The sequence below is a fragment of the Trachypithecus francoisi genome, unplaced genomic scaffold, assembly GCF_009764315.1.
Source record: "Trachypithecus francoisi isolate TF-2019V2 unplaced genomic scaffold, Tfra_2.0 Lachesis_group11, whole genome shotgun sequence".
Lineage (NCBI taxonomy): Eukaryota > Metazoa > Chordata > Mammalia > Primates > Cercopithecidae > Trachypithecus > Trachypithecus francoisi.
The window spans coordinates 104,438,781-104,461,046 of NW_022681456.1; the positions used below are offsets into that span (position 1 = coordinate 104,438,781).

General features: G+C 39.3%; 1 protein-coding gene across 2 annotated transcripts in view; it reads left to right on the top strand.

Moving 5' to 3' along the window:
- The first annotated feature begins 226 nt into the window (after window positions 1-226).
- Window positions 227-22,266, top strand: part of ITPR2 (inositol 1,4,5-trisphosphate receptor type 2) — a 493,382-nt gene continuing 471,342 nt past the window's right edge. For both annotated transcript variants that reach the window (XM_033222612.1, XM_033222613.1), the window contains exon 1: window positions 227-784. In XM_033222612.1, coding sequence (XP_033078503.1) covers window positions 693-784 — 92 coding nt within the window. In that variant the 5' untranslated portion in view covers window positions 227-692. The remainder of the gene's footprint in view (window positions 785-22,266) is intronic.

The following is a 22,266-nucleotide window of genomic DNA, read 5'->3' on the forward strand; positions in this document are numbered from 1 at the left end:
AGGGCGGCCGCACGCGCCCGCTTCCCGGCCCGCGTACCCCGACACCCCTCCAGCGCCGCCCAGCGTCGCGTCCCCGAGCGGCCCGGTGCGGCGGCAGCGGTTTCCCGGGTGGCCCGGCCTCCCGAGGGTCGCCCCGCCCCGGCCCAGCTCCGCCCCCGGCCGCCGCTCCCTGATTGGTTGCCCCCCCACCTCTCCCGGGCTCCTCTCCTCCCCCACGCCCAATGGGCACCCGCACCTGGTCCAAAAATTCCCCAGAGGGGACCCAGGGGGCTCTGCCACTTCCAGCTCCCGCCCGGCGGCTGTGACGGCCCCGGAGAGTCGCAGAGCGGGGAGTGGACACGGAGTAGGGAGCGGAGAGGGAAGGAGGAGGAGGAGCAAAGGTGTTGGAGAGAAAACTTCAGAAAGGAACAGGAAACCTGCCGGGGAGGCGGCGGCGGCTGCGGCTTCTCTGGGCGCCGGGGCTGCGCTCTTCGCCGGGTGTCCGCAGTTGCGGCTTGGCCCCTGCCTGGCTTCCCCCGCGCGCACGCACGGCTGAGCCGCGACGCTTGGTGGCTCGGGCCGTGCCCTCCGCCGCGGCTCTTGGCCGCTGCTGTCCCGCGCTCCTATCCGCTCGTGCCTCGGCGGCTCCCTGGAGAGAGAGCGGCGAGGGCGCAGGGAAGAGGAGGGAGGTCCACTGTGGAACATGAAGCAGCATGACTGATAAAATGTCCAGCTTCCTCTACATAGGGGACATCGTGTCCCTGTACGCGGAGGGCTCGGTCAACGGCTTCATCAGCACCTTGGGGTAAGCGGGAGACGCGGGCTGGGCAGCGCTCGCGCTCCGGGTTCTGGGAACCGGTCCCTGTCCCTCCTCCGCCTCCAGGTCCTCCCGCTGCCGCGTGCGGTGGCCCGGCCGGGCAAGGTCGGCGCCCGCGGACAGCGCCGTGCGCTCGGCTCTCTCGCTCGCCCGCTCGCAGGAAGCTGCCCTGAGAGGCAAGACTTTTTCAGCAACTTCGTAATCTCGAGCTCAGAGACACATCAGAAAGGAGGAAGTGATTCAGAAGCCCGGAGACGGGCCCGGCGAAGAGGTCTTCGCTGGCTTCTCCCTGGGTTGTTTTGATTAAAATGTGTGCTTGTTTTCCCTGGAAGGTAAAACAAAACATCCCTCTTTTCCACCGTTTCTCGCTACCGTTCTCAGCCCCTGGTCTGTCAGTACCGGGTTTGAAAGAGCAGTCGATAAAAGTCCGTGGCCTTGGACCTGAAATTCAAGCGATGTGGTGAGCCAAAGTGTGGCGTTGTCCTGCGGGAGGAGTTCACTGTCCCCTCTTCGCTGGAGCAGTTTCCTTTTGGCCTTGCCGAACGAGGACTCGCCCCACCAGCCTGGGCAGCCCTAGGGGCATCCGCAGCGCTGTGACCCTTGGACGTCTCTGAGGGCTTCCTGGGTTCTAGGACTCAGACCTGCTATCTCCCCTTCCCAGGCCTTGGCCCACTGAAATGCTGAGCCTCTCTTGGAATTTAGCCAAGTGAAGAGTTCTTGAGATTAGAGTTGGATGGGGGAAAAAAAAAAAAAATATATATATATATATATACACACACACACACGTATATATTTATATTTATGAATGATGGAAATAAATATATTTATATATTTTATGTATATGATACATATATATATAAAAACAGTGTGCTAAATGGTTAAATAGGACTTCCTTGTTTTCTCTCTGTTCTAATTGGGAATAGCAGTGTGCAGTTTAATTGCACGCTGCAGTATATTTTGATGCACAGGAAATTTTTTGTTACCTCATTTGAGCACTTAGATCCCCCCGCCCCATATTTCAGGCTGTGGAACTGGTGTTTCCACTCCTGTCTGGCTATGGTTTTCAGCTGTTAAGCTTTGAGGCAGGTAACTTGCAGTGTCCCTGGACAGTGACTTTGAGCTGTGTTATAACGGAGTGGTGCCTACTAAACACTGGGACGTGGAAGTCACCAGTGCTTCCACAATTCGTGTTACTTGTGCATTCCCCCTAATGAGTGAAAGAAGGGAGGTAGATTTAATTCAGTCCCTTTTCCATCAGTGTTACTTTCTTATGCAACTAAAGCGTGGAAGGAAAAACATGTTAGTGCCAAGTGCTTCTGCTGGATTTGTGAATCATGAGCTACCACTGTTTTTGGGATCATTCATGATATAAGTTCAGTTTCTGGGCCCCCAGCAACATTTTGCAGGTGGACTCTGCTGCTCTTCACCCTCCGTAGACTCTCCAGGTGTGTGTGTGATGTAGTAGCTAAGCAGAGGGGGTTCCATGGACAGAATACTTGGGGTTTGAATTCTGGCCCTTCCACTTGTAAACCTTATGACCTTGGGAAAGTTACATAATCTCTCTGTGCCCCAGTCTCCTCAGTTCTACAAATGGGAATAAGCATGGTTTCTACCTCATAGGGTTGTGGTGAGAAAGAAAAGATTAATATATGTAAAGTGCTTAGCACAGTACCTGGCGCATTATAAGCACTTATGTGTTAGCTATTGTAGTAATTATCATTGCCTTGGTGATTGTGAGCCATAGTTGTATTTGTGGACAAAATAATAACAAGGACTAGGAATAGAGTACAAAACCTAGACAAAGAAAAGAACTTTTTTTAGTGTCTTATTCAGCAAAGGTATGCTTATGGATAACTTATAAAACAAATACCAGAAGGACTATAGATGGCAAATCAGGAAGCTACAAGTTTAACAGTTATGGAGTCGACCTGATCATTTTAGAGATTAGGAATTGAGGTTAAGAGAAACGAAGCTACTAACCCAAGAAACAGAAGGCATTGATGCCAAAAGCTGGAACTCTAACCCTGTCTCCAGATTTCCAGCCAAGAGTGCTTTTCTTTAGTTAAATATAATAATCTTTAAACCTTGAGAAAAATAAGCTAGCATAACCTTTAATGTACAGTATACATTTGAGTAAATATTTCTGATTTGTATTCAACTTTCTTGTTGGTGTTTTGAAGGTTGAGCTTCCTTAGTATGTTTTTGTGCAATATATTATTTTTCTGTTAACGAACTGAGTCTTGTTAAAGTTAATATGACAAAGTCTTCGGGCTGCTAGATTCTAAGGTGAAGAAGGGTCTTTAGAAATGCTGCCACTGGGCCGGGCGTGGTGACTCATGCCTGTAATCCCAGCATTTTGGGAGGCCGAGGCAGGCAGATCAGTGGAGGTCAAGAGTTTGAGACCAGCCTGGCCAACATGGGGAAACCCCATCTCTGTTAAAAATACAAAAATTAGCTGGGCATGGTGGCGGACGCCTGTAGTCCCAGCTACTTGGGAGGCTAAGGCAGGAGAATCACTTGAACCTGGTAGGCGGAGGTTGCAGTGAGCCGAGATTGCACCACTGCACTCCAGTCTAGGGGAAAGAGCGAGACTCTTTCTCAAAAAAACAAGCAAAACAAAACAAAACAAAACAAAACAAAAAGAAATGCTGCCATTGGTGAAACTTGGTGCTTTGATTGGATATTCTTTTCCTGAGAGACTGCTCAGAGTTTCTTTTTCTGGTACTTTAGAAGTCAGGAGTTGGATATGACCATGCCTCCCTCCTGGTACTTGCTTCTGAACATCTTTTCAAAGAGCAGTTATAGTAAAAGTCATTGCTGATGTGCCCTGATGCAGTTTCCTGGCTTTCACTGGAATAGTGTCCAAAGGATACTCAAGGGAAGCATGGCGAGCCTAGGACTTAAATGGGTCCTGGGTGGAGTGAATCTATTTATAGAACAATTAAGACAAACTGTAGAATTAAAAATGCTGTGATCCAGCCTGGGCAACATTCGGAGACCCTGTCTGTACAAAAAATATAAAAAATTAGCCAGGTGTGGTGGTGCACTCCTGTGGTCCCAGCTGGCCCCAGCTACTTGGGAGGCTGAGGTGGGATGATCACTTGAGCTTGGGAGGTCAAGGCTGCAGTGAGCTACAATCACATCATTGCACTCCAGCTTGGGTGACAGAGAGCCCCTGTCTAAAAAAAAAAAAAAAATGGTGCTGTGAAATCTCACTTGACAAATGTGCATCAAATTTTAATGATGCATAAAAATATAGCACTTTTCTACTTTGCAAACAGGGCAGTGCAGAAAGCATTACTTTTTTATAATAAAAAATTGGGAATATCAAAAAATTAAACCTGAAATTATTATTTTATTAATGAACATTTCCAAATTCTGCTGTATGTGAGCTATGCAAATAATGTTGCAAACACTTGAAAGTTGCTTTCAGAAAGCATCTGGCACCTCATTGAAAAAGGCTCATGTAATTTCTAATGAAACCATGCTGTTCATTTGCTAGTCTTCTAAATATTAAATTTAAAATTCATAGAAGAAGAAACTTAGGAAGAAAGAAATGAATTTATTTTCCTGACCATAAGTCTTCCATCTCAACAGAACTATGTGAGCTCTTGTGCCCAGGGACGTAGGTTTGCCCACGGCTCCTTGCAGTCCTCTACTCTGTACCTCCAGCCATCAGAGTGTGTATTTCTGTGGCAGTTGTTAGATAAGATGCTCAAATTGACTTTTGGCTTTGATAACCAAACCAAGATACTTTATCCTAATTTAAACTGAAGTATTTTGTGCTAAAAATCTCATCGATTTTTATTAACATGTGGGTGGTTTTCAAAGTTGGGGATTCCGTAAATAAAATAATTTCCTAAAATTCAGGGGTGAAAAAGTTTTAGCTGTTGAGAAATAATCCCATTTAATTTCATAATGGCTTAATTAAGGCCATTTGATGCTTTTATCCTGAGAAGTCAGACTGATTCATGATTTTGTTCCTTCTGCTTTCTGTCTGTGACATTGCAGTTTTTTAATTGTCGGTCATGCTTGGTTTTAGTACTTTCTTAAGGCTGTAGACTCACATTGGGCTCAGATTTTTAGGAGTTATAAAACTCAGGGGAACATATGTCTGTGCCACGTGAAATCTTATCTAGGTACATGTTGGGGTAGCACCCCCCTATTTTGTACCTCGGAGTACAGTTGGTAGATATTTTATTTCGAAGTTGGTTTTCGGGCTATGAAACCAAAGCAGACTGGTAGTTGTAATTTCTCATTGTCGTGTTGTGGGGTCATTATATGTATACTTCCTGTGTCAAAGACACAGTGCATCTCTCTAGCTGAATTTTCTTCCTCTTCTGTTAGCTGGAGGTCTGTTGTTCCAGGTCTGCTGCTAATTAGCCATGTGGCCTTGTTCCTATCGTTTATTCTTTTTCCATGTCAGCATGTCTTCCTGAAAACTAAGAAGGAGAGAAGATGCTGTTGCCCATTCCCCTGGGGGTGTTATAAAAGCAAGTGATAGAGACAGAAAGAAAATATTTCTTTTTTAGAAAACTGCTAGGAAAATCTACATTATGCTTATATTTTTGCCTGTCAAATTGCACATTTTCTTCAAAGGCGTATGAATTGTTAAAGTGAATCAGATTGGAGACATTGACACTGTATATATTTAGCCAAAATTTATTCCACTGTCATATTAAAAACACAACGGGGGAGCTAAAAATTAGACTAAAAGTTTTTGATTTCCATTTTAGCTCTTCATCGATGCATGATGGTTAGTAGCATGATGCTTTTTCAAAGTCAGCTTAGCAAGGTGTTTAATGAGAACTGAGTTTACACAGTATTTCAAGATAATGAATAGACGTTTATTTGCAAATAAATCTTATTTGATTTTAATGTTTAGCATGTAAATATGTTTTGGATGATATACATTTTTACTATGTAGTTGCTGGGTATTTTTGCCATAAGGTAATGAATTTTTCAGCTGAAAAAGTCATGGAGTTTCACTATATTTGAGTTTACCAGGCCCCTCTTGGAGGCCCCTCTGACTGGAGATGTGGGAGGATTTTCTTAGGCTTAGTGACCCAGCTTCTCAGGTTGATTTATCAGGCTGTTTGTGCAAAATTTGAATGCCCTAGTTGCAAAGATTGGCATTTCTCCTTTTTTCCCCATTATCCTTTGCCTGTATTTACTAGATGTTTCTGAATCTTGAATTGTTGCAAGCCAAGTTACAGTTATTGTTCTTTTCTCTGTGTAAGTACAAAGGGGCCTGGTTTGTATTTCCTAATTTAAAATTTCATCTAGGCCGGGCGCGGTGGCTCAAGCCTGTAATCCCAGCACTTTGGGAGGCCGAGACGGGCGGATCACGAGGTCAAGAGATCGAGACCATCCTGGCTAACACGGTGAAACCCCGTCTCTACTAAAAAAAATACAAAAACTAGCCGGGCGAGGTGGCAGGCACCTGTAGTCCCAGCTCCTCGGGAGGCTGAGGCAGGAGAATGGCGTAAACCCGGGAGGCGGAGCTTGCAGTGAGCTGAGATCCTGCCACTGCACTCTAGTCTGGGCGACAGAGCGAGACTCTGCCTCAAAATAAATAAATAAATAAAATAAAATAAAATAAAATTTCATCTAAAGAATCAATGTAAGAAATACTTGTATTGACTTATGGACAGTTGCTTTAAATCCCATTGGATGAAGATGGTGAATATATTTTAAATAAACTATTTTTATTTTCTACTGGCATGTCTTAAGGTTATAGTTTTTGTGTCTCTTCTAAGGGTGAAGGAGGGAGTCTTGGGATATGCTGTCCAATTTCGAATGTAGTGTTGATTGTCCGTTTCTCCTCCTTCCATTTTTTCTATACTAGGATTTGTCTTTCTTGTTGCTGCTACATCTGATGACAACAGATATTCACATTTCTGTGTACATCAACTTGACCAATGGTCAGGTACCACAGAGTAGGGACTGAGCATAGCAGAATTCTTGGGATAGTGGGATAGTAGAATCAGTGAAAGGTGCATCAGTCCTTCCTTGGCTATTCTCGGCATGGTTGAGGGGTTAGTAAATGGTAAGTATGTATGTGTACGTCTGTATATGTATGTTTAAGTGATAGCTACCTTTGCCTTGAGGTTTCTTCTCAGGATCGCCTCAGAACCAACACCTATGGTTAAGGTCTCAGTAACTATCTGGTGACTACCAATTGATAGGCTGACTTCAAAACATCATAAGCATCATCATCATAGTCTCTTAGTCAGAGTGACAAAGGATTGGCGTCCTTATTTTTACTTCCTGCTTGATTTTGGCCAATGCAATTAACTTTTCCACTCTTTTGTTTCCATGTTCAGGGATGGATGTCTGGTAGGGTGATGGGGAAGGGGGGGGGTCACACAGTTTATAATTCTGACTTAATTCCTTAGATGAATGAGATCGTGTAACTGTTTACATTTTACTATTCCCAATTATGGTCCCTCACATTTCTCTTCCTGATGTTTTTTCCTGCTAAACATTTTTGAGGTTTAACTAGTTGTAGAGTTGGTTTATTATCTTATTTAATTATGCTGTTTTTATTATAGTTTTAAAAATATTTTCCTCAATAGGACTTTTTTTTTTCTTTTTTTTGAGGTGTGACCATGGCTCACTGTAACCCTGAACTCCTGGGCTCAAGTGATCCCTCCACCTCAGCCTCCCAAAGTTCTAGGATTACAGGTGTGAGCCATGACACCCGGCCTCAATAGGACTTTTTGATCAGTGGGGAGTTGTAGATGAAGCTTGGAATGGTTATAATTAACTTTTATTTTTGTATAAGATGTTTAGTATCTTCCAAACAGAACCCTTCCAAATGACGGCTGTTGTTTCCTGCGATAACCAGGCATATAAGCTTAGCTTTGTTTTGGCTAAGGCATATGATAATGTGATAAATATATCTAAAACTCCATTGGACATTTGCATGTGTGTTCACTGTGGAGGAAGAAGATGACAGAAGCTTGAATACTGAGTTGTTTTGGAAAGTCTAAGTGTTAGAAGTGTGATGTTGTGGAACTTGAAATTAACTCAAGTACAAAGAGAGTTTCTGAAGTGGTGAACATTAAGTATTTAAAGCTGAAAGGGTGACTATTTCTTAAACCTAAAAGTCGTTCTATAAATACCATTGCAGCTTTTCAGCCCCCTGTGGCAATGAGAGCTCAGTCAAGTAAACAACCACCCCTCTTCAAGAGCCCTGATGACTTGGCTTTGATAGAAGAGAATTCAGAGGCAACTGCTGGGCTTCATTCTAGGTGTAACGGGGCATTTTCTTTTTGCACAGGTAGTGCTTTTCACAATGACACTTTTTTTTTTGTAACTGTTCTCATGCAGATAGTGTGTAGATAACTTAGAGAATATAGGCAGAATACTATAGACTCAAACTTTACAACTGAAATTCCAGGCAGAGGGTCTTCATATATAAATATAAAAGAAGTAACAGTGGACTTTTATGACCAATTTATATTCTAATAACAGTGAATTTTATGGTTTTTTAGATATCAGAACTTGGTGATAGATCACTGCATTATAATCAGATGTGAACTTTTAATGATCGTTCATTCGTTCATTCACTTCTTTTTATTTTTTATTTTCTTCAGAGACAGGGTCTTGCTCTGTTGTCCAGGATGGAGTGCAGTGGCGTGATCTTGGCTTACTGCAACCTCTGCCTCCTGGGTTCAAGCGATTCCTGTGCCTCAGTTTTCAGAGTACCTGGGATTACAGGTGTGCGCCACCATGTTTGGCTAATTTATTGTATTTTTAGTAGAGGTAGGGTGTTGCCGTGTTGGCCAGGCTGGTCTCAAACTCCTAACTTCAGGTGATCTACTTGCCTTGGTTTCCCAAAGTGCTGGGATGACAGGCGTGAGCCACTGCGTCCAGCCCATTTGCTTATTTAATGAATAAAACTGTGCCTTTTGAATGTATTGATGGCATTTTTTGGTGTCATGTTTCTACTCCCATGAAGACTTAGATGGGAATGTTTAAAAATATAAGCTATATAAGCTTTAGAAATATAAGCCATATAAGCTTTAGAAAACCACAATTTTAATAAAAAATTTTCAAAACGATATATATGGAAACTAGAACAGCATATTAGCAGTGGTTGACTCTTTATGGTGAGTATGTAGATGATTTTAATTCCAATTTTTATTTCTTCTGTATTTCCCAGTTTTATGTATGTTTTTAAAATTAAACATCTATTACTTTTATAGCCAGGAAAGTTAACTAAAATGGTTTTTAAGGACTCTTCAATTTCTTATTACTGTTAATCAACAATATTTACATTTAAAAGCATAAATAAATTATTTTCCTAGTTATGGTCAGTGGAGGAAAACCACCAACTGAGAAACTGTTATTACTGAAATAGACAGTCATATATTTCCCATGAAAATTTTTTTCCTGGTTATTATTGGTATTTTAAAGTGTATTGTGGAAAAAATGTTTGACCAGTAATGCTGAGCAATTAAGTTGGTTGATTTAACTCATTTAGTAAATGTATACAGATGATAACGATTTACAATGGTTTGATAGTTTGATTTACAATTTTTCAACTTTATGATGGTGCAAAAGTAATATTCAGTAGAAACCATATTAGAGTACTCATATAACCATTCTGTTTTTAACTTTCAGTATAGTGTTCAATAAATTACATGAGATATTCAACACTTTTATTACAAAATAGGCTTTGTATTTGCCCAGTGTAGAAGTGTTCTGAGAACATGTAAAGAAGGTTAGGCTAAGCTATGTTGTTTGGTAGGTTAGGTATATTAAATGAATTTTTAACTTAGAATATTTTCAACTTACAATAGGTTTATTGGGATGTAACCCCATTGTAAGTTGAAGAGTATTGGTAGTCTTTTATTTTAGAAGTCTGTTGACACATATAAGAAGTATCCATTTTAGCATGGCTGACTTGTTCATTTTAGTAATCTTAGTACTCACTATGAAACTTTTATTGCTTGAGTCAACTTCTATAGTATTAGTTTTTGAGGAGTTTTTTGTGTGTGTGTAATTGAAATTTAATCAACTGTTTTTGTTGACTATCTTTGAAACAGATGGATTAACTCTCTCAAAATTCAAATCAATAATGGGTTAACAATAGCTATTATATAGTTTATACCAACCTATCCAAAGATTTCCAACCTTGAATTAAGAATAAGTTAAAATATCAGGTTATTTAGATAAAACTTTAATCATACAATTTAAAATGTGAAAATGTGTCCACATTAAGACACATATGACTATCCTGGCGATGTGGTTTATGTCTGAAGCATGCTGCAGAATGACTCATTAATTCATTCAGTAGATATTTCTTGAGCCCGGGAATATGTGTAAAGAGATGCCGGATATAAAGCTGTTTTTAATTATTATCTCAATAGATTAATTAATTAATTAATTTGTTATTTTAATTGTTATCTGAAAAGCTTACTGTTCCTTTGCAAATTTGTAGTATGGCTCTTGGCTACAATCTGTGGGAAACATCAAGGCATTTAACACTTTTTTTGCTCTCAGCGTTGTAAATGTTGCAAGGTCAGGAATGGACACTGTCTTCTTAATCTTGTATGCTCAGCACCTGACAAAATTGCTGGTATATAGTAGGTGTTTAATAAATATTTGTGCAATTATTGTAGTTATTATTTAGCAATGGAGATAACACTGGTATTGAATAACTGCAATATCAGGCAATTTTTTTTCAAATGCCCAAAAAGATGATTAAAACAGCACCATAGAAAGTCAGAAGAGTCACATTCCTTCTCTCCTGATTCGGATGACCTGGCGGGAGCTTCAAGGAGGAGGCAGCATTTTCGCTGAACTTGGAAGGATTATTAGAATGGATATGTGTCTCAAATCTATGCCCATGATTGATCATGTATTCTTGGTACTTTTTTCTTTCTTTTAAAAAAATTGGTAAAATTTTACTGTCCATTTTAATAGCTCCAAAAAACTAAAACAAACAATTCAATATTGTTGAGATATGCAAAGACAGAAGAAATTATCTGAGAACCTATTTTATGCTTATTTTCCAAATGTGAGAGGTTTAAGCTTGGTTCAGATCCTCTGAGATTAAGATGGCATTCCATCCTTGTCACATATGGTGAATTTACTGAGACCTGAGATAATGAGGCTAGGATTATAAAGCCCAGTCAGGAAGAAATTTGGCAATTGCTTGGGAGAAATTTATGCGACATACCCAGTGCCTTTGGCTATTATATTTTTACTTCCTTTCCCCGTATTTGTTTCTATACCTAGTATTTCATAGTAGTTTTTCTTCATGAATCACGAACTTAAGTAGAATTGTATAAATGCCTGGAAACATTGGCAATATGGACATCTTTTCATCGAATATTAAGAAATATTTTAATAGTTCTTAATATAGTACACACATACATGAGTTTCCCACTTGGTATAGAATACTCTGCTGGTATGTATCGAGTCCATCATGCTCTGTTTTCCTTTTGGTGTTTTAACATGTTTAAAAAGCCATAGATAGATTCCTATGAATGCAGGGAAGACGAAAGGAAGTGAACAAAGCAAAATCTGAATTCTTAGACTTCAACTATGTGTTAATGAGTTTCTATCTATTACTGAGATGTTTGAGTCACTGTACAAATATCATCCTAAAAATTTCTTTGTGCAGATTACAAAATGCTGGACTTTTATTATATATTAATTATCCCAGAGATTTCCTCAACAGAGTCCTAGAGAAAACTTAGATTTTTAGTGAAGTAATATCTAGTTCTCTAGCTCTCTGAGATCCTGGAAGGACTAATTATGAAATAATCACTAAGGAAAAGAGGATTCTTCTCATTATGTAGGGAACTTATATGGATCATCAGAGCTAAAGATAAGAGCTCAAATGACCAGAAAAGCAAACAAAACCCAACAAAAACCCAATAAACAAAACTGGTTTAAAACTTGTTAATTTTTTAATGGCAAATCAAAATGTATTGTCTGTAAAAATTTCAGAGAATAGAGTACTCACGAACTCAAGTTGCAGCTCACATTTAATTAAATTATTTGCAAACCTTGTAGTGAATTGCCCTGGAACTCTTGAAAACAATTTTTAGGCATCCCTTGTTATCCTCATTCTTACTATTTGATCTCAAAAGCTCTAAAGATTTGGAAAGCAAGGGATACTTGGATATCACTTTGCCCACATGGATGAAGTTTAAGAATTGAAAAACTGTATTAGAAGTAACGTTCTTTGTTGGTAAGGAACAGAAACCGTCTCTGACTAGCTTACAGAAAGAAGGAAATTTATTGTGACTATACTGGAGGAGCTCCGAGAAATAAAATGATGAACTCAACAACTGAGCATCAGAAGAGGCGGGAACCTAGGGCTGCTGTTGGAATCTCAATAGCAGGATCTACTCTCTGGGTCCCATCATTTCCACGACTTGAATCTAGCAATTTCTGTATTCAGTGTCCCTCTCTTTAAACTTCAAATTATGAGGTGACAGAATTTGGCCCCACTTGGATCAGGATTAATCATTAATATCCATGAAGGCAAGTGGCAGTGCCCAGATCTGGCTATCGGGGGAATCACTGTGACCAGGGCACTGTGACAATTTCTGCTTGCTGCGGGGGCAGTGTGGTATGGGGGACAGAGAACAAAGACGCTGGGTGTGAGCTGGATTTCACTGCTTACTAGGCACCTTAATAGTGAGATTTTAGTGCCTTTTAAAGTAAATCGTGATAAAATATACATAAAATTTATCATTTTAACCATTTAAAAAGGTACAATTCAATGATATTAAGGACATTCACAATGTTGAGCAACCATCACTGCTCTCCATTTCCAGAACTTGTTTTTACTATGCCAAACGGAAGCCCTGTATCCTTTAGACAATAAATTCCCATTCTTTCCTTCTCCCAGCCCCTGGTAACCTCTAGTCTACTTTCTGTCTCTATGAATTTGCCTATTCTAGGTACCATGTATAAGTAAAAACATGCAATATTCGTCCATCCTTTTGTGTGTCTGGCTTGTTTTACTTAATGTTTTCAAGGTTCATTCATGTTGCAGCACGTGTTAGTACTTCATTCCTGTTTGTTGAGAATACTATTCCGTTGTAGACATATGACCCATTGTGTTTATCCATTCATCAGTGGATGGACATTTGGGTTGTTTCCACTTTTTGGCTATTATGAATAATGCAGCTGTGAATATTTATGTACAGGATGTTGTATAGACATATATTTTAAAAAATTCTTTTAGGTTTATACTTAGCAGTGGAATTTCTGGGTCATATGGTAATGCTATGTTTAACATTTCACCTTGGCCTTTCCTATTTGCTTTACCCTGTGTTACCTTTCCTTCCTCCATTTAATCTTAGTACATACAATATAATTTATTATTTATTGTATCCATTGTGTATCTGTCTACCTCGATAGACTGTAAGTTCTTTGAAGGCAGGGATCTTTTGGTTTTGCCGCTGAATATCTCAAGCGCTTGGCTCTATAACTATTAATAAATATTTGTTGCATTACCATGTACATATTTTATTTTAAAATCTCTAAGTAGCTGTTAACATCAGTCCCACTCTGGAAAAAAGTCAATATAATTTTTTTGTATTTCTTAAATACTTTGAGATCCGTGGGCAATTCTTTTAAAATGGTTGGAAGTTGTCACCGGGTTTATGGTATCATTAAATATTGCCATTATCAGTCTTTTAATAATCTCTTGTGTCATATCTCTCTACATACTCAGATCAATATATGGTAAAACTTACACTCTGAAAAAGTAATGTACACAGCCTTTTCTGGTTTTGAGACTGAGTCTCACTCTGCTGTCACCCAGGCTGGAGTGCACTGGCACGATCTTGGCTCACTGCAACCTCCGCCTCCCGGGTTCAAGTGATTCTCCTGCCTCAGCCTCTGGAGTAGCTGTGACTACAGGCTTGTGCCACCATGCCCAGCTAATTTTTTTTTGGTATTTTTAGTAGAGATGGGGTTTTGCCATGTTGTCCAGGCGGGTCTCCAACTACTGGCCCCAAGTGATCCACCTGCCTTGGCCTCCCTACAAGGCCTTTTTTGATGATTTGTATGCTATAGCCACATTAAAGAAAGGTTGATATTTCTGTAAATTCAGTTTTGTTTTTACATGCTCAAAGAGTAAATTTGTAAGCATTTTGTGAAGCCATTTCTTAATTTACATGGGCCTTTTCTCTTAGTGGATAGTACATTGTACATCCAGGGAGACATTTTATACTTTAACTACTGTTGACAGAAAAGTTTATTTAAAAAGAATTTGCTGATAAAAATGCAGTGAGTAGTTGAGAAATTTATAGTACTTTAGAAAAATAGAATAGAGCGTATGACACTTTGTAATTTTCTTTTTAAAATTCAAGAATAAGTGTTTGGAAAATGATAAGCCTTTAAACACAGATTAAGGAGAACAAATGGGCAGTATTTTGTTCCTCGTTAATTTATATCATATCTATTGACTAAGTCTGTTGTAATAAGCTTTGCCGTAAGTCAATACCAAAAGATACAATATCCAGCCAATTTCTTCAAGAATTTGAAATTCTCTAATGTTATTACTGACTCATGCTAGGAATCTTCATTGGCAGCAGTGTTACAAATGAGGACTTGTTTGCGAGTTATTTGCATATAGGACAGAGAAATAAAGTGAGCAATATAGATATGTAAAAATTACAAAATAACTTGAAAAATAAAACAATATATTTTGATTTCTTCTGGTTCTAACATCCTATAATGCTCTTTGCTATTTAAAAATGTAATATCTTTAGAAAAGCAATTTTGAGGTGAAGATACCAAATATTATCAGAGTTTTGTTTCATTTCTATAACATCCAAGCTAATCCAGTTTAAGTATATCATACCAATAAAGATAGTGACTTAAAAAAAAATTCTGTTACCCAAATCACGAAACACAGTTACATTAGGAATCCAAAGTAAGTTAATGATTTAAGGAGCAGTTACTGTGTTTGGCTAAAGTTTCAAGGTCATCGCTAATATCGGGGACGTAACTACTTAAACATTTGCATTTCAGGTAGATCTTTGACTTCAACCATATTTTCAAAGACGATGATTTCAGTTCTTGTTCTTTACAGTAGCAGGGAAGGTAAAGAAAGGAATTTTGTTGTACTCAGAGTCCTACACTTGTGGCTAGGAATGATAAATATTAAGTGACCTTTTAAGTTAAATCAAGATTTACTGTCAGTGAAAATGTTAGTTATTAAAAACTTGACCACTAATCCATGTGCAGGAATATTAATAAATGAGAAAAGGACTTTTATTTACCTTTCTTCCTTTATTTACCTGACAGACCATGATTTAATAGTTGAGTTCCAATTTAAAACCCATGCAAAGAATGAGCCTCCTTTCCTGGTCAGTACAAACGAAGTCATTGTTATCTGTTAGGGGAGAAACCAAATGGATCCTTTCAAAAAGTCTCAGTGGCTAAAGAATCTCTCAGAAGGTCTTTTAAAGTATTATCACACTGCAAATGTAAAAGCACTTTGTTAAGAATGGGAGAATCTGAATGAAGAACTATTTGGGTAAGTTGTCACATAGGAGTTCTGAGAGGCAATCATTTCTTTGGCAATAGATACCCATAAAGTGATTCTATAAACATTTACTAAAGATTAGATCAATATTTGTATTACACATTTTTTTCAAAATGGAAGTTATAATTAATCCAATAAATTCTAAACAATAACCACATTGTTTAGTTTTAAATATATTTAACAAAATGCATGCTAATTTTAGTTTTTGTATCATAGACTGCTAGTGATTTCTCCAAATTCATTTTTCCCTTCTTCCATACTAATAGAAGTACTTGAGTTTGTGAGTACTCAGAATAAAGACCATATTTTCTAGCCTCCCTTGTAACCAGGTGTGGCCACAGACTATACTTTGCAGTCAGGTCTTTTAAGGAAGTATTTATTGCCTCCCCCACCTTCCCTCTGCTCCTACCCCATTCAACTGTTTGAAATGTGGACATGGGAAAATGGCACCTGGGATCATACAGATGAGGTCGATCACTAGGGATAACAGAGCATCAAGAAATGAACCAGTTCTCCAGATGTCCTCAAATCCTGGCTCTACTATACATGGTCTAAAAAGATGAAACTAGGTGAGTAAACAAAAGCCAGATTATATATTCCCTTTTAGGTGATAGGAAGTTATTGAAGGATTTTGAAGCAGGAGAATGAAATAATCAGACTTTGCTCTAGAAAAATCAGTCAGTGGTAAAAAGGAGGAATAGAGAAAGGCTGAAAATGGCAGGCAGAGGAGGAATTGATACGCAGCAGCCTGCACCAAACAGCTGTAGTGGGGCTGAAAAGCAGCTTGTCAGCCGAAGCACTGAAGGACAGTGTCTTTAGTGTTTCACTTTAGGCCTAGAAAAGATGTATGAATTAAGATAGTCACCACTGCTGTCGAGGCTTTATTACTTTTGAAAACTGAGCATACAGATTTGAAGTTTCTCTTTCATTTGCTCACATTTGAATAACATGTCATTATACCCAGCATTACTGCAGGTTTTTGAGGTTTCTGAGATACAAACGTCATCTTGTGTCATTTCTCCTTCCTCTAGCTCTCTGCTTTGTGTGTACTGCGTTTTTTTGAAAGGGACTCTCGCTCTGTCGCTCAGGCTGGAGTGCAGTGGCGCGATCTCGGCTCACTGCAACCTCCGCCTCCCAGGTTCAAGCAATTCTCCTGTCTCAGCCTCCCCAGTAGCTGGGACTACAGGTGCGTGCCACCACGCCTGGCTAATTTTTTTTGTATTTTTTAGTAGAGATGGGGTTTCACCATGTTAGCTAGGATGGTCTTGATTTCCTGACCTCATGATCTGCCCACCTTGGCCTCCCAAAGTGACCTTTTTTACCTTTCTAGTTACACAAACATTCTGAGTTCCCTTTCACCACAGAGCCTTTTTACATGCTTTTCCCTCTGTCTGGTCAATTTCCCCTCTTACCTGCACACCTCTCACCTGTTTGTTATGTAGATTTCCAGTTCTCTGACTCATCTGTAATGAACTGTTCCTGATCTCCCAGACTATGTGAGGCCCCTTTGCTATATCCTCAGCAAAGATAGCACCATATTCTTTTCCTTCATAAAACTTACCGCGATTATGGTTTTAATTTTGCTTCTGTTTCTGTGAATATTGGATTCTGTTTGTTTCACTCACTATACTTTAAACTCTGTAAGGGCTGTGACTATGTCTGACTTTGCTAATAATCATGTCCTCGGATCTTTCACGATATCTGTCACGTAGTAGATACTCAAGAAGTATGTTGAGGGAATGAAAAATGTTTTAGCATATGGTTAACACGGGCTTTTGGTTCCGACAAAGCTGGTTTTATATGATAACTCCACTCTCTCATGGTGTGATCTTCAGAAGTTATATTTAATACTGAACACCTCAGTTTCCTTATCTGTAAAGCAGGATTATTGTCCAGTTTGTAGTATCACCATGACATTAATGGCAACTAACATATGTAAAACACTTAGTAAGTGTCAGGCTTATAGCATCAGATACCTAAAGTATTAAATACAAGGAAGCTATTATTATTTATATTATTAGTAGTATATCTGAAAAATCAGCATGAGTCTCTTTTTGGAAGCTTGGCTAAGTTCATATTACATTGATGTTTAAAGTTCTGCTGTATTATGTTTATATCATTTTTGCAGTACACTTGTTTTTTTTTTTTTTTGCGACAGAGTCTCGCTTTGTCGCCCAGGCTGGAGTGCAGTAGTGCAATATCGGCTCACTGCAAGCTCTGCCTCCCAGGTTCACGCCATTCTCCTGCCTCAGCCTCCTGAGTAGCTGGGACTACAGGTGCCCGCCACCACGCCTGGCTAATTTTCTGTGTTTTTAGTAGAGATGGGATTTCACCATGTTAGCCAGGATGGTCTCTATCTCCTGACCTCGTGATCTGCCCGCCTTGGCCTCCCAAAGTGCTGGGATTACAGGTGTGAGCCACTGCGCCCAGCCGCAGTACACCTGTTTTTAAGCTGATATTTGTTTAATAGGCTGTTCAAAGGCATATTGCCTTATCTATTATTTATTTTGGTTTTGGTCTTTTTTTTTTCCTCCCTTACTTTGATAATGCATGCTACTCAATTGCAGGTACTTGTATTTATCTTTTGTTAATGGTTTGATGCATGCTATCCTTTTGATGTAATGCAAACACCTGAACTGTATCAACATTAATAATAACATTAGAATTGCTTGGCATATATATATACAATATCTTCCTTGACTAGAATTTTCAACTTTTTAAGTATTTTAAAGCCAGCATGTTATTTTAGTTGCTAATATTTCATCCTGATTAGAACATAGTAATAGAAAGAAACAATTTAGTTTTGTTTTTTGAGATAAAATGAGTGTTTGTTTTGGAGCCATTAGAATAGCTTTTGCATATTTTCACTGGACAGATGGTGCTACTGTCCCTTCTCTGAGACTTCCTTTTTTTTTTTTTTTTTTTTGAGACTGAGTCTTACTCTATCACCCAGGCCAGAGTGCAGTGGCACAATCCTGACTTACTGAAACTTCTGCCTCCTGGGTTCAAGTGATTCTCCTGCCTCAGCCTCCTGAGTAGCTGGGAACTACAGGCATGTACCACCCCACCTGGCTAATTTTTGGTGGAGATGAGGTTTCACCATGTTGCCCAGGATGGTCTCAAACTCCTGACCTCAAGTGATTAACCCATCTCGGCCTCCCAGAGTGCTGGGATTACAGGCATGAGCTACTGTGCCTAGAGTCATATTCTGTTGGCTAAGAATTCTGATTAAACTTCTGTGACTGTTAGAGGAATTGGCAAAAACACTTATCTAGTTTGGATAATTAACCATTTTACAGATAAACAAATTTATTTAGGAAAATCTTGTCAAATTTTAAATAGTAACTAATCAAATTATTATGCTTACTTCTCTTGTAAATATTAATGACTTTTAGACAAGCCATTGGGATTGAAAAGGTGTAGAGTGTATTTTATTTCTGCTTCTTAGATCTACCTAATGAATAAAAATTATTCAGGCCCTAACCTTCTTTTAGTTGTGCCACAAAAGGAGATTTTACTGTTTATTGGAAACTTAGTATATACATGTATACAAAATATTGAAAAACCTTTAAAAAAATTAAAGCATTAAAAAACACTTTGAAGAATAAACCGCTTTATAAACTCTTATTTGAAAATTTCTCTGTGAGAAAATACTTCTTTTTAGCTAACATAAATTCCTGATGGTGAAGTCTGAGCTAGTTTGCTATTTCTAGGGATTCTGGAGTAGCTGGTGACGGAGAAGAGCTTGCAAAGTGCCACACTCCTGGATGTGACAAAGAACTAGTGTATCTGTTTTGTAACTTTTAATTTATTTTTATTTTTAATTTTGAAATTCATTCCTTCAACAGAACTGGTGTATCTGAAGACACTAGTTTTATTAGTTAGGGTGTTTTTTGGTTGCAAAAGTGAGAAAACCCAGCTGAAGCAATTTTCACCCCAAAAGAGGACCTTGTGATCAAGGTAACTGAGAAATTTGGCAAAATCTCCTGAGTCCCTTCATTCTGTGTCATTACTGGTGTTAGTCCTGCCCTTTGGCAGGTCTTTTGTTTATGGCATGGCTGCTAGCCGCTCCAGCCTTACCTCTGTCCTCTTACACCAGAGCTGAAAAGAGTGCCTCATTCCCCTAAACTCCAGAAAAAAACGCTATAGTTATTACTGTTGCAATGGCTGGCTCGATGATGGTCCAGCTGCTCTGATGGCAGAGATGACGTCATCATGAGTGGGAGAAGAGCAGTTCTCCATTCTTCAGGCTCTGTTGCCAGAGGAAGGGCAGTGGATGATGGATAGGCAGAGATAACACATGTGCACTGTGGCCAAATAAAATCACCCCTTTACTTTCATGAAGCCACATTTCCTAAGTCCTTACACGCAGGATATAAAAATTGAAAGTCTTTAATGATTTTGGTATTGATACTATTCTTATTTCCAGTTCATTGCTCTGGGGCTTTATTTTAGGACTCTTTCAGGTGGCGTACCCTTCCTGATGGAAAGGAGAATTATCTGAGGCTTTCTGCATGGCACAAAGCCTTAATGCTCTGGTCTGGTCTAAACTTCACCTTGACATCAGCTAATGAAAAACAAGATTCTAAGGAAATCAAGGGTGGGGGTAATGGTGAGGGGTCAAAGAGGAAAGGCAGCAGTTTGGTGTGGCTAAATTATACCTCAGTAATGCTGCTATGAGATTTAAAAAGGGAGGGGAGTTTCTGAAACAAACTTCCCAAATAAGCACATTATTCATAATAACAGAACTTTGATAAATGAATCCCATTCATGGAAGCATATGTTTATGAATATTTCTCCCAGTAAATTTGTGAATATTCCCACTTTTAGCGTAGATGCAAGTAGCTTATCTTGTGTCTATGAATAATTGTGGCTCTTTATGTGTGCACAACAAGCATGAATTAATTATTGTGATGGAGATGAATACAAAGCAAGGTGTAATATAAGCAGGGTTTACAATTTTCAAAATTTAAAATTTAAATTTTATAAGTAAGGAATTGTTAATTTAGATCTCAGAAATTGGAAAATCTTACTGCTAAAATGCTTTTTATTAGAAATTCTCCAGTAGAACAAATATAATTTATTATGCTACAACTAAATAGGAATTATAATTAACATAATATTTGAAATGTGATCTTTATGTAACTTTTTTGAAAAGTCAGAGTAAAGTTTTTGCATTCTTAAAAGTCAATATCTTCAACTCATTTTTGCTTCTTTTGTTTTAAGTATTAAAACTCAGGTCCATGTTGTACTATTGAAGACATTGGTTGGTTATGACATGACTATCTAGAAAATCAAATTTAATTTCAAGGTTAAAGTTAAATCATTGAATAAATAGATGTTTGATAGTGGCTTTTTAAAGGCAGTGTTGTTTGCAGAGAGAGCTGCTCAAGCCCTTGGGTCTGAATTCTGTTCTGTCGTGAAGGAATTCTGCGAAATTGAACACCTCATTTAACGTCTGAATTCAATTCTTCATCTTTATATTGGGAGTACTGATAACACTTCTCTTGTGTTCCTCAGTGGTCCTTTGGAGTTAAGAAATGACATTATACCTGTTTGAGTATCTGGAAAGCTGTAAGCTGTACTGGTACAGCTAGACATTTAAAAATTAGTATTAGTTTGCCTTTTTTTTTTTTTTTTTGAGATGGAGTATCGCTCTGTCGCCCAGGCTGGCGTGCAGTGATGCAATCTCGGCTCACTGCAAGCTCCGCCTCCCGGGTTCACGCCATTCTCCTGCCTCAGCCTCCCGAGTAGCTGGGACTACAGGCGTCCGCCACCACACCTGGCTAATTTTTTATTTTTATTTTTAGTAGAGACGGGGTTTCACTGTGTTAGCCAGGATGGTCTCGATCTCTTGTTCTCATGATCCGCCCACCTGGGCCTCCCGAAGTGCTGGGATTACAGGCGTGAGCCACCACACCTGGCTGTATTAGGTTTTTTTTTAAATGATAAAATCATAAGGTTGCCTGAAGCTATTTATTAGCAGGAATTGAATCATATGACACATTTTAGTGCCAATGGATTATTTTTCTATATTTCTGTACCTTTTTTTTTTTTTTTTGAGATGGAGTCTTGCTCTGTTGCCCAGGCTGGAGTGCAGTGACATGAGCTGGGCTCACTGTAACCTCTGCCTCCTGGGTTCAAGCGATTCTCCTGCCTCAGCCTCCCGAGTAGCAGGGACTACAGGTGTGTGCCACCATGCCCAGCTAATTTTTTGTATTTTTAGTAGAGACAGGATTTTGCCATGTTGGCCAGGCTGGTCTTGAATTCCTGGCCTCAAGTGATCCACTCCTTGGCCTCCCAAAGTGCTGGGATTGCAGGCATGATCTACCACGCCCAGCCCTAGATTTTTTTTTTTCTTTTGCCCTGTTGCCCAGGCTGGAGTGCAGTGGCGCGATCTTGGATCACTGCAAGCTCCACCTCCCGGGTTCACGCCATTCTCCTGCCTCAGCCTCCCAAGCGGCTGGGACTACAGGCGCCCGCCACCACGCCAGGCTAATTTTTTGTATTTTGTTAGTAGAGACGGGGTTTCACTGTGTTAGCCAGGATGGTCTCGATCTCCTGACCTCGTGATCCGCCCGCCTCAGCCTCCCAAAGTGCTGGGATTACAGGCGTGAGCCACCGCGCCTGGCTGCCCGGCCCTAGATCTCTATACTTTGAAAAACAGAACAATATTTCCTCTTCTGCAATGAGGCAAATAGGAAAAAAATGTTGAAATTAGTTTCATATCCAGGCATTTTCTTGATTTTATTTTGTGTTTATTGATGAAGAAATGTATTTAGAAAACAGAAATAATTTAGGTTCTATACAAAATTAAACATCTTGTTTTAGGCAGTCATGTTAAAACTACATTCCAAATATCTAACTACAATTCAGCAGGTCTGTCATATTTTGAGTGTCATTAGAGTACCCTTCCTTTTTTTTTTTTTTAACGTAAAAC